Below are 12,824 nucleotides of genomic sequence, written 5' to 3'. Positions count from 1 at the left end.
CCCTGCCAATCCCACCAAACACACAGCAACACCGTCCTGGCCGTCAGTCCTGGCTTGGCCACGGTCTGGGCTGCTTTGGTGGCTTGCGACTACGATCTCTGTCGCTTGACATTGTCGTAAGTGACCCACTTTTCATCACCGGTCACCATCCGCTTCAGAAATGAGTCAACTTTGTTGCGATTCGCAGGGTTTATGATCGATATTCAGCTCCTGGGTGATGCTACGACTGCTAACATGACTGTCTATCTCGATATTTTCCATGATTTTATCTACATTTTTGACAACAGGCCTGCCAGAGCGTGGTGCATTATTCACCTCAACCACTGTTGTGAAGCACAAACCAAATGAGTATCGGCCCCGTATACATTGCAAATTTTTTTGGTCGCTTTCGACACGTTTTTCCCTTTCAGGTAATAAAAATGTAAAATATGACAAATTTCTTCCTTTGAGACCTTCATATTTGACGCTCGATAGTTCACGACTGAACCGACCAAGCGCAATACTGTCAAAGAAGCGTTTGTAGTATACATTCACACCATTACAACGCCGTATAATATGATCCGATATGACCAATAATGAACGAGAGTTGAAAAAAAGGGCGCGAAATACGAAATTACTTTCTCCCCAATCTGATATTATGATGAGTCTCAAATATGTTATTCCGTATTATCAAAGCCTTCATTGTTGTTTGATTGTTTGAATTGGAATGGAAATTGCGCATGCATTTTTAATGTTAAAAGATAAACACAAATTCCTGAATTGCATTTACTGATGTGTCTCTTCTATAAGAGAAAAGTATATGCCATGGTAGCTGCATATAAAAAAGAAAACATTGATTTGTATGAGGTTTAAAAACATGCATTCAAATACCACAGGGTGTCAATTTGCAGTAAATCATCCTGGAAAACGTAACTTTAGGGATAAGTATTTGGAAAAAACATGTCAATAAAAAACAGGCTAAAGTGAACACTTATATTTAGGACTGTTGTATTATTTAAAGAAATAATATTTTAATACCAGAATTACTCATTGCACAATCGTCAGCATCCAGCCACGCCACTCGCACATTCACACTAGTACATTTTTGGAATGATTTATTTATTAATCGGGTCAGCCGTCAGACGTATATGCCGACCCACAGCAAGAGAAACAGAACTCCGAATCCCGAGAATATTGCCGCCACCAGGGACACGAGCAACTCCTTAAATATATCCCTGGACGATTTGGTGCTCGTCACTTCGTAGACGAAAAACCAGGCGGTGAAGAAGATTCCTATTCCGAGTAAAACTATCGTCAGGTGAGGGAATATTGCCGGGTTCACCGGGGATACGTAGCGAGACATTGATTCAATATCGAGCTAAAAGAAACACTATCATTAAAAATCACATCAATTTAATCGAACGTATTCACGGGCTAGTTAAAATACTTACACCCATGATTATGGCTATATTTTTTAATAAAACAACTCGAGTAACGATATCACTGATAAAAAAATATCAAAAAACTTTGCCACGAAAATGACAGACAAATGACACGCCGGTTAAATACGCAGTGCTGCAACTTGACGAAAACAATAATTTATAGTGTTGCTATTGTACCGACGCTTTTTTATATTTATATAAAAAAAGGTTGACTCCCCTGGTCGTCGTACTCTATATTGTCATTGAAACTTTTTTGACAGATTATTCTGACGTTTGGCGAGAAGTTTTTTATTTTAGATATTTTTTTAATTTAGATTATATCAAAATAAACTATCACAATTCTTTCAATGTGTTTTTAAAATGTTGACGTAATATGTCAGTGCTGACCACATCTGATGTTACAAATGTTTTTAAAATGTAATATATTTTTTAATTAATATCTTTGTACCCTATATAGTAAATAATTTACTGTTGTTTTATGTTTATATACTAGTTATATTTATCTCTATATACATGTACGTATTTTTTTTAATGAACTGTAATTGCATGTAAAGTAATGAAAAAATAAAATAGACTTTTGAACTTTTTTATTTCAGGAACAATTTATCAATGTGTTCAAAAGATATCTAAATAGTTGTAAAATGGTGCATCACATTGAAGCTGCAGTTTCCGTATTGCAGTGTAGGAATACAGATGTGGTAACTGAAAATAAATGTTTAAAATCTTCTCAAATGGAAAAAGAGTCTGTAGGAAATGTTGATTTTTACAAGTGTAAAAAATGTCCTTACATGACATTGTCAACCAAAGATTTGAAGTTCCATTGGCAATCCTTCCACGCTTCTGAATCAGAAATGAAAACAAAAGAGTCGGAAGTTATAATAAAGTGTCCCGGCTGCTCCGGAATATTCCACCTAGAAAGTAGTTTCAAGGTTCATTTAAGGAGTCATCACAAAATGGGACCCAAGGATGTTGCTAAACTTGCATTTGCCTTGATCAAAGAATACGAAAGAAAAAAAGAGTTTTTCGAGAAGCTCGAAGTTGTCGTCGGAGGTTTCAAATGTGAAGAGCATATGTCCTCTGAAGAAAACGTTCCACCCACACTGATTCAAGTGCCTCCAGATCCTGGGGGAACAGCCGCTCAAGTCACGCCCGAGGGTTTAGAACAAGACACTTATAAAAATGGTTTTCAAATTGCATCAAATCATTCCAACGAAGATTCACATTATGATTTACGTTTGACATCTGAACCGGCAGATCCCTCCGATTTTCCTGACAACCACCAACATTTTGCCAACTCGCCTGTATTAGACAATCAATTATATCATATACATAAACCCCTGCAAGCGCCTAGTTCTCCGAGCGACAGTATTATTAAATCAACCAAGAAAAGCAAAACCAATAAACGGATTCTCAAAAAAACGTCTCGTTTAAAAGCAATTTTGCAAGCAACTTCGGATAGTAATAATTTATCTACCGAAGAAAAAGACGTTCAAAAACCCCTTAACATCGCTAAAAAGTGTGGCATCGGAGGTTGCGGAGCCAAACTAATATCCAACGATAAGATGTTGTATCACAAGTCCTGTCACTTGAACAACTCCAACGAGTTATTCTGTCCGGAATGTGAGATGCCGTGTTCTCGTGTGGAGTCTCTACATTCGCATTTGTGGTGTAAACATAAAATAGATTTAGAACTGCACAGTTGCGATCAATGTTCTTACAAAGCATTCAAAATTAGTAGACTTAACAACATCCACAAAAGAATCCACTTCGATGATAAACCTTTTAGTTGCGAAGTCTGTTCGAAGACTTTTAAGAATTACAAGCAGTTGGCCAATCATAAACTGTTGCACGAATTGAAAAAATACACCTGTCAGATTTGTAAACGGGAACTGAAAAGCAAGAGGCAAGTGTTGATACATACGCGAGCTGTCCACGAAAAGAAAGCGCAGTTCCACTGTGAACAGTGTCACTACTCCGCTGCCACCAAGCACTCTCTTCTTCTGCATATCAAATCACATTCAGGTATGTTTTTGTATTTAGTTAAAAATATAAATGTCTTACAATACGGAATTCTAGGCATTTACAGGGCTTATGACCTGTCATTGGCTGGTTTTAATCTACATTTCTTCCATCTGTTGATTTCAGCTCTGATTTATCTGATTGCATCTCACATACTAGACGGCGCAAATATTCTCCATCCCTGTTGTAATCTTTCAATCTTAATGACTCCCTAGGGGGTGAAATCCAGTCTTTTGTCTACAAACATCAGAACAAACTTGAAATATTGTAATATGTTTTTTATTTTCAGGCAAAAAACCTTTTGAATGTGAACAGTGTTCATTCTGGACATCAATTAGAAGTTCACTGCGACGCCATGTAGAAACGCACGCTCAGAACAAGAAGTATGTTTGCGAACATTGCACTTACGCCTGTGTCCAGGCTTCGTCGTTGAAGAGACATATTATTACCAAACATCCCAATCTTCATTCTAATTTGATACATCAGTGTCCTTTCTGTTCATATGAAAGTGTTAACATAGCAAACTTTACTGTTCATATGTCTACACATCCTGACCAAAATATAGTTGATGATAAAATAATTGAAAAAAATGAACCATCAGATACATTAGATACAATTGACAATGTATTCAATCATAAATATTGCAATGATACAAATAAGTTTGATAAACTCGCGAATTTAAATTTAAATATTGGCTTATCGGACATAGACAATTCCGATCCCGATTTAATACTAACTTCTGAATGTGTATCGCAACAGAGTCAACTCTTAGAAACTGATCCATATTCTAATGGATTTTTAACATTGCCTTTGAGTGCTATGGATAAAGCTCATGATTTCTCACATTTCCTTAAGGATTCTGATGAAAATAGTATTCTCGAAGAACATTATGATTTATCGATAGAAAATACTCCGGATACTCTTAATAAAAGCGATTTAAGCGGACATTTGTTACAATATCCACCAACTGCGAATATTCAAACTGTTACCAAAAAGCCAAGTTATCCGATCATTTTAGTGAAACCAAAATCACAACTATTGCACTTACCTTTGCAAAACAATCAACAGGAACTTTGCAGTACAAAAAGTGATAATCTTCCTAGGAAGAAACCCAAAATATCAGTTAAAAGTAACCTAATCCTCAAAGGACCGGATAACTTTAACAATTTCAATTGCAATCTACCGAGTAATGAATTTACATTGCAGGATTTGGCATTCGGAAATGAAGATCAAAGTACAACCATGCCTTATGATGCCACGATCTCTGATTCTCAAAATACAAACGCTATTCCACTGTCCAAGTTGATTACTAGAGACCCATTCATGTCTGATGATCTGGTATCAAACTACCTTCTCACCTCCAACTTCTTTTCCAACCTCCAATTTGCAAATATTTCCAATAATACCCTTCTAATCCAGCCGTCATCCGAAATATCCTCAAATAAACCCGAAAAGGGAATTGCAAATATTTCTATGGCTTCGGATATAAACCAAGGCTCGGATATTTCAGATATCAAATTAGAAAACAAACCATACATTCCTCCGCAGTCCGAACTGAGCTGTACAAGTTTAAATGATAACGGTTCCGGAAGCGGTTCCATGATCTACGAAGTACCTAAACATACAATACCAATTAAGTTTGAAAATAAGTCCGACGTATTAGGCCCATATTCTTATCACGATGAGCTGTTTGAAAATGAAAGTGCTCAAATGCAAAACATATCCATAATTGAAGAATTGCCAGCCTCCTTTGAAAATTTGAATGGAATGGTGAACGTGCAAGGTTCTCATTTGTACGGAGACAATCTATACACGGATCATGTCGATGAAATGTTGGATGAAGAGGAGATCATTGTCGTTGACGATACGTCATGTGAAATGAAATCGGTTCCTTTTGGCGAGGAATCTAATTTCAGTTTGACGGAGAGTGATCCCTTTTACAAGTACCATTCCGAAAATAATTTTTTAATACCTTCAAATTGTACTTTAGGACAGAATACAAACAATGGAAGTCACGTAAAAGAAAAACCCAGAATATTATCTCAAGTTCACATCACCGGTGATAAAAATAAGATTAATTTTTCTACCGTGAACGATTTAGGGCTAAAACTGGAGTTTCCTTCGGTACACAATATTGAATGGACATTGGCCTTATTGAAAGGTCAACAAGACAACAAAAGTTAATAGTAAGGTAAATATTATATACCAAGATATTGAAATTGACAGTGGTTCTATTAGTGACAAATGTCATTCTGTAAAAACAAAAGTTTTATCCCTTTTCTTGGCAATGAATCGTATAGCATATACGTATAACAGAAATTTCAGCAATGTTTTGAGTATGTCCACATATTTGCAGACAGGCTGGATTTCCTCCCTTGGGAGTTATTTAGATTTAAATTTGTTGCAACAGAGAGGAAAAACATTTTTGAGAAGGGAATATGGGAAGTCTAGTCAGGGCTTATGACCTGTCATTGGCTGGTTTAAGTGGCTATTTAAGTGTATATTGACCAGCGAATTTGTATCTACTCAACCGGACAGCGTCACAACACACTACCGCATTCTTTTCGTGCACCTTGAACATAGACCCCGACTATATATGTAAACAAATACAGGTAAACTTCGTTTTGCGCCGGTTCAATTTACGCCGATTTACAACTACGCCGGTCGGTGCCGGCGTGGGATTCCCCGGTTCGGCCGACACCAGACGACAGTAGGCGCCGCAATTCTAATAGCAGGCACACTTTTACACTTTGTTTTATTCTATAACCGTGTACGGGAGCAGCCTATTGTGTGTGTGAAATTGTTTCTAAGTTGGTTTTCGTTTTATTTTTAAGTAAAATAAAAAGGTATGATTACATTTTTTATTTTATTATTAAAATTGAAAAAATATTAAAATATTTGTAGTTTGCTATGATTCTGCAAGAAAGGAATCAACAATCAAAGCAAATAAAATGAGATCCTTTTTTTAAAAAGTGTGAGAATTTAATTTAGTACCGACGAACTGGTGAGTTAGTATTTATTATAAAAAAATCATTATTTATATCAAGAGATTATTATTTATTTTGTAAACTAATTTAAACTGTATTTTTTTAATACATTTATAATTTATTTTGAATATATATTAAATAAACATGTTAGAATTTTGATCTTCCATTATATTTGTGTTCATTTTACGCTGGTGTCTCTCTGATAGGTACCCCGGTGTAAAACGACATTTACCTGTACATTATTTTACAAAACATCTAAAACATGTTTTTCTGCTTATAAAAAAACACCACTTTTAAGTTTTTAAAGAAAACTAAAAACAAGATTTGTATCAAAATTATGTTTGTGACTGTTCTACAAAATGGGAAATCAGTTGTAAAATTGCAAATAAAATGTGATTATACTAAACAAATGAATGTCCATCAATTATGGATTCAATTTTTATTAAAGCGATTTTGAGCAAAGCCAAAATTATTGATTATTATATTTGTCAGTTGGAGACCTACCTAAATGATAATGATATGTACTGTTTATCAATAAATTATTGTTTTTTTTTTATATAATACCTTTTATTATAAATATTAAATTAATATAATATTGAAATCCAGTGTAATTATTATCATGAATCATGTACGGTTATATAACATTTTTTAAATTTGTTTTTACCATTTTTCATGCATTTAAAAAATACAATATTTTATAACCTAGAAAAGACGCATAAAGTAAAAATAATCAGTAAAAAGAGTTTTTGAAGAAAACCAATTCAAGTTCTGAAAATTGCAATTAAATAGTACCAAAGTAATTAAAAGGTACTTTATGTATGTTCTTCCTGTATATTATTTAAATTAACACAAATTTTATTAAAGTGATAAAAAAATTATTTATTTTTAAAAAGGTTATATTATTTTTGTTGCATGATCTCTATTTTATTACATGTAAATAATTTTCATCTAAAACATATTTCCTATCACATTTTTCATATACAGCTATAAAATCTTTCGTGTCTCTCACTTCTTGCGAATCCAACAGACTCCACTGGGCACCCAAACTCGGGCCAAATGGAGTGGGATCCGTATGTGTGTGCCGTCCCTCTCCAGGGCCAATAATAAAAATCAAATCCCCTTTGAAATATTTCACGTATTCTTCGAACGCCGGTCCATTATTAAAATAACAAAATAAAAGGGCTTTGTTAGTTTTAAGAATAAGTTGAGTTCCCGGGTCATCTTCGAGGAGCAGTTTTACAATGTTAAGGGAGATAAATGACTTTGGCGCATATTTGCATTTCCACCAAGCGTCATCTATTTCCAAGCCTATTACTTTTATACCTAGAAGAAATAAAACTGTATGGGTTATGCGATTTGACATAATTTAGTTTTGAAGACCTACAACATTATTACCATACATGGTGTGTCTGGAAAGTAATGTCAGTGAGTCGATTACAAAGAAGTTATTGAACTTTTTGTTACAACACATCAAAATTCTTTAAAAAAGGCTCCTCCTGCGTTGATGCATCGGCTCCAGCGATTTTTACAGGCATCAAATGCGCCACGGTAGGCCTCCTCTGGAATGCTTCTTAAGGCCGCGGTACAAGCTGCTTGGATCCCCTTGGTGGTCTCGAAATGCTTTCCTTTAATGGGTCGTTTCAGGCATGGAAACAAAAAGAAGTCGGGGGGAGCCAGGTTCGGACTGTAGGGGGCTGTGGAATCATTGAGAGCCCCGCTTTGGCCAGGTAGTTGGTGACGAGGAAGACACTGTGGGCCGACGCGTTGTCGTGATGCAAGTCCAGTTTGCGATGTCCGGCCGGACGCGTTGAATCCTGTTTTTCAGTTCTTTTAGCACTTTGATGTAAAATTTATCTTTCACAGTTGTACCAGGTGGTACAAACTCGCTATGGACCAGTCCTTTGATATTAATTGTTCGTGCCAGATTTTAAAACCAGTTGACTACATCAAATATCTGGGATAAATGCAATGAGCATCGTCTTGATTTTGGATTTGCTCATCTCTTGACCTTCTGGGGCGACGCCGGCCTTTTGCCGATCTGACAGAGCATCTTCTTTAAAGGCTGTCTTGATCATTTGAACTTGCCAAGTTAGACGCAAAACTTGATCGCCATCCTTTTCTCTACCGATCGCTGCATTTTGATTTTTGTATAAGATCCCAAAACAACAAAAGACTGAGAGACCCAGCGTTCGTTAGCTGACTTCCCCACTACCATTCCCAAACGGTCCGCGCGCGCTTCGACGTACAGTCGCATCAAAAAAATCACTGGCATTACTTTCCGGACACACCATGTATTAGAAACACTTAATTTTAATTAGATTTATGTTATTTATTGACAATTCTTGATGGAATTCCATTGTAATTCTGTGGCCTAGATCTAAAAAGGCCAATTTCATAAATCGTAATATTACAAGAAAGTAATTTTTTGGCATTACAATGAACTGTTCGACATCTTTGATAACAAATATTAATAAAAAACATTACCACCCATGTATGTGTGTATAAAATATTTGAATATATATGTTTTTTCTTTGAAATAGACTCTACAAAATGGTGGCAAAAAAAAGATGAAATCTGACATTGGCCCTTTTAGATCCAAGACACAGAATTATATCAGCTAGCGGGTGAATGAGCTTATCGGTCAAATAAATAAGTGGAAGTGTACTAAGTATTTTTAATTTATAACTTATATGGAAGTATAAGTTATTATCACCGGTTATAAAAAAAGACAAGTCAGAAGTCACAATGTTTTCCCATTAGGAAAAGGCTGTAATCTCACACATCATACGAATTACATAAATGAATACAGTGGATTCAGACAAACTTACTCAATGCTTCCATTAATATCCATTCTAAAAGTCCGCTGCCACAGCCGACACTGACGAGTGAAAGACAATTTTTTTTGCTCAAAATGTCACCGATAAATTTTATATTTTCCTCACTTGGAAAAACCCACAATAGCTTACAATGTTCAACATCGTCTTTGTAATCGGAAATAATTTTTCTCCATTGCTTTTCCTTTTGCCATGTAATAATACTTGTAACATAATCATTCTCCATTTTTGCAAAAATATAAACACATCAAAGCTGAATGAAATATACACAAAATTGATGTTACTTTACTGATAAGAGGTAAACATTTCACTACTTGCATTCCTTTTTCCAAATACAACAGTTCAATAAGCAGGTGAGACAGGGTGGAATTTTACAATATTTTATATGAATTCATTTTTTGTGTTTTATCTTACTGTTCAATCATTATATTCGGTGTCTGTGTAAGAGTTTGGCTTGTTGCTGGGTGTGGAGCTCCTACTCCAGTCGGAGATTGATAGAAGAGACGGGGTTGATGTTTGATGCAATATTTATTACATGGCGAATAAATAATGAATTAGATTATGTTATGAGAGTGTTACGATGATGAGTTGAACTGGCTGCTCTTGAACTACATGCTGGAAATAAGTGACTGCATTGAGCTGACTCTTCAGGCTGACTGGGCTTTACCATGCTCTGTGCTCTCTTTATAGGCCAGGTTCTTTTGTTCTTCATGTCTCCCTGGTAGGAACGATGTTGATGTACTGCAGGACGTTGCTCTCGTTTCTTGCAGAATATAATGTATTAAATCAAATATAAAATGATGATTTGCTTCATCAGTCATCGCTCTTTATTTCAGGTGAAATGATTTAGCATATGTGTATGTTATCGATTATGGACTATGAACCCCACATCTGTATTTTTTTCCAATGCACATTACGAATTTATGTACTTTTTTTTTAATAACAAACTTAGTAGTTTGATGATCATCAATCAGTCTTATAAAGTGATGTTTAAAAACACCTTCCTTGAATGTGCATTTATATTTTTGCGTGAAATTTTTAAACTGTACCAGGGCCGCGATTATAAACACTATCTTCATTGGTACGAATGAAGATAGTGTTGAATATCGAATCTCTATAACATAATCTCGTATGTTATAGAGACAGAGATAGATATATTATAGAGACAGTATAAAGTAAAATCGATATTTATGTATGAAAATGTGTATATTTGTATAAAAATTTAAAGTATCTTTGTTGGTATCTTACTTCTATCTTACTTCTAAAGTATCTTACTTCTCATTGTAATACAGGCTCAGGACTTAATAATTAAAATACTTACTCCTCAAAAGAAGATGTCCTAATGAGGATTAATCAATGTATTTGTTTTCAATATTTTGAATACCTTTAAAATAATGTATATATAATATTAAATGTAAGCCGTAAATCCGTTGAGAGAACATTGGTTGGAATTCAATCAAGTTTCGGTTTCGAGTGATCAGTTTAACACTAGTACCTAACTTTAAAAAAGCAGTAATATGTACAAAACATATATTTTTGTATTAGGAAAATCTTACTACATAGGTAGGTACTGAAAACAGGTTTTTCAACTAGTTGTTATCACGGCATTTACTTATGGAATGACATGATCAAATAAAGTTACCTGTTCTAGATTACACTGATGTTTTCATGACTGATGAAAGCTGTAAACTGCTTGATAAACTCGAACGACTTCGTTATTATCGTAGGCAAATGAAATGGCTCAAAATTAGACAGCAGAGAGACTATTACTCCCTCTCACTTCTGTTCACTGTAGTTCATTGTTTATTTCTTCATTCTTATTCTTAAAGCACTCTCTTAATACCCATCCAAAATTCCTTCTTTCTAACTCACATAGTGTCTAAGCAGCTCCACTGTGGAATCATCTCCCATCCCCTTATCAAAGATGTTTCTACAATGGCTCTGGTTAAATCATGACTGTATAAATATTTCCTTTCTCTTCCTTAATCTCTCCCTTTTTTCCCATTGAAGACTAGTGTCGATACTAATAAATTTATATACAACATATTGCTAATTCTATTTTCATACATATTTTTTTTCTCGCATATATTTTGAAACTAAAATTACATAAATAACACCTTTTATTTTATTGCGTGGTTGGAAGAAATTGCCATCTAGCAAAAAACCCACTAATGTACAAAAAGTTAAGTAAAAAACAAAGTTTTTTTTTCAATCATGTTTATTATCCCAACCAGTAATAATATACTATAGGTGACTGCATGCAGAATGGTTGGGTTCACAACAAATTTTGAAAATGTTTATTACATCATTCTAAATTTTATATAACAATATTTATTCTCATTTAAACTAAATACTATTTTGTTTATTGTATCCCCCGCAAAAAAACTTTCATTTAATCGCAATATCATATTAGTATTACGAGTATGAATGAATTTCATTCATTTTTGGTACGGATCATTACAAAAAATAATTGGTTCTGTTCCAACCCTGTATTTTTTCACTCATAAAAACTTGGCAACAGTTCAAGGTGTTATCTTTTTGAATATATTGCGAGATTTATTTTCTCAGTTAAAAATGACGTCAGCACCTTTGGCTCTGTATTCTGAATGTGTTTGCCAGTTAAATATGGATTTTAGACCAGTGTTTTTCAAAGTGGGTTTAAGAAAAAAATATACTGGCCAAAAATCCAAGACTAATCTCTTATGATATGATCATATATTCTTTAACTATCACAAATAAATAATAAAAAAACCTTCTCCAGCCAAACTACCATCATAAGAACACAGAGTGATGGCTAATGATTGAAACTAGACTACAATTATTATTATCCATGCTTTGGAAATACCGAGATTTGAGTTCGGTTGATTTTTGTTTAGGGTTTTTTTATCACTAATAGTAAACAAGACATCAATAATTGACAAAAATAGAGGATGGATCGCCACACATGTCTATCCTGACGTACATTCCTAACTTTTTTCACATTCATAAACCATTTCATACATGCCCTTCGGTTGTGTCCGCTTTTGACAGACTTAAGATTTTGGTTTATCTGAGATCACGCCACGTCGTTCTTGGTCGTCGTCGTCCTATGTTACCATTAATTCTCGCCATATATATTGGTGTGGATCTAGGTAAGAAAAAATACAAAAACAAATAAATGTAAACTTTTACATATAATTTTAGTCTTTTATATAAAATTACAAGTTTTGTCATTTTTACAAAATACCTACTTAACGTGAGAAAAGAGACTGCTAAGTATTTTTTTTTATGAGTTTGAGCTTTGCCAATTTTTTGCACATGATTTATTATGCTTGTTTTCTTATATTGGCTGAACTCGAATGCGTCTCATATTTTTCATGATGGGTATAAAAATACAAAAAAATGATCTTGGTAAAATGGATTCAAAACTAGGACAATGTTCATTGGGATCGTGTTAGACTTTGTATCTTTAAGTAGAAAAAGTTCCAAAAAAAAGTTACTATATTGTATGCATAGTACCGCTATCAGATTTTATGTTTCATGTCCAAATGTCTGTCAAAAAAAAAAAAAGAATTTGATTGAAG

General features: G+C 34.3%; 3 protein-coding genes across 3 annotated transcripts; 1 reads left to right on the top strand and 2 right to left on the bottom strand.

The window, feature by feature from the left end:
* Positions 1 to 958: 958 nt before the first annotated feature.
* Positions 959 to 1,583, bottom strand: kud (oligosaccharyltransferase subunit 5 kud). The gene is made up of 2 exons (XM_088238946.1): positions 1,431 to 1,583; positions 959 to 1,357 (listed from the first exon to the last, which is right to left on the bottom strand). Exons 1-2 carry the CDS (start codon positions 1,434 to 1,436, stop codon positions 1,118 to 1,120), a joined length of 246 nt encoding a protein of 81 aa, XP_088095072.1. The 5' UTR covers positions 1,437 to 1,583; the 3' UTR covers positions 959 to 1,117.
* Positions 1,584 to 1,662: 79 nt separating this feature from the next.
* On the top strand, positions 1,663 to 6,295 carry LOC148273257 (uncharacterized). The gene is made up of 3 exons (XM_088238957.1): positions 1,663 to 1,838; positions 2,018 to 3,443; positions 3,730 to 6,295. Exons 2-3 carry the CDS (start codon positions 2,063 to 2,065, stop codon positions 5,622 to 5,624), a joined length of 3,276 nt encoding a protein of 1,091 aa, XP_088095083.1. The 5' UTR covers positions 1,663 to 1,838; positions 2,018 to 2,062; the 3' UTR covers positions 5,625 to 6,295.
* A 588-nt stretch (positions 6,296 to 6,883) lies between these two features.
* LOC148273256 (uncharacterized) lies at positions 6,884 to 9,586 on the bottom strand. Its single transcript, XM_088238959.1, has 2 exons — positions 9,256 to 9,586; positions 6,884 to 7,750 (listed from the first exon to the last, which is right to left on the bottom strand). The coding sequence occupies exons 1-2, from the start codon at positions 9,485 to 9,487 to the stop codon at positions 7,347 to 7,349; spliced, it is 636 nt and encodes a 211-aa protein (XP_088095085.1). The 5' UTR covers positions 9,488 to 9,586; the 3' UTR covers positions 6,884 to 7,346.
* Between the last annotated feature and the right edge of the window lie 3,238 nt (positions 9,587 to 12,824).

This window comes from Micrasema longulum, unplaced genomic scaffold, assembly GCF_059751315.1.
Source record: "Micrasema longulum isolate JH-2025_06_02 unplaced genomic scaffold, ASM5975131v1 h1tg002022l, whole genome shotgun sequence".
NCBI lineage: Eukaryota > Metazoa > Arthropoda > Insecta > Trichoptera > Brachycentridae > Micrasema > Micrasema longulum.
Note: the sequence above shows the minus strand (reverse complement) of the source record. Positions and strands in the feature narration are given on the sequence as shown.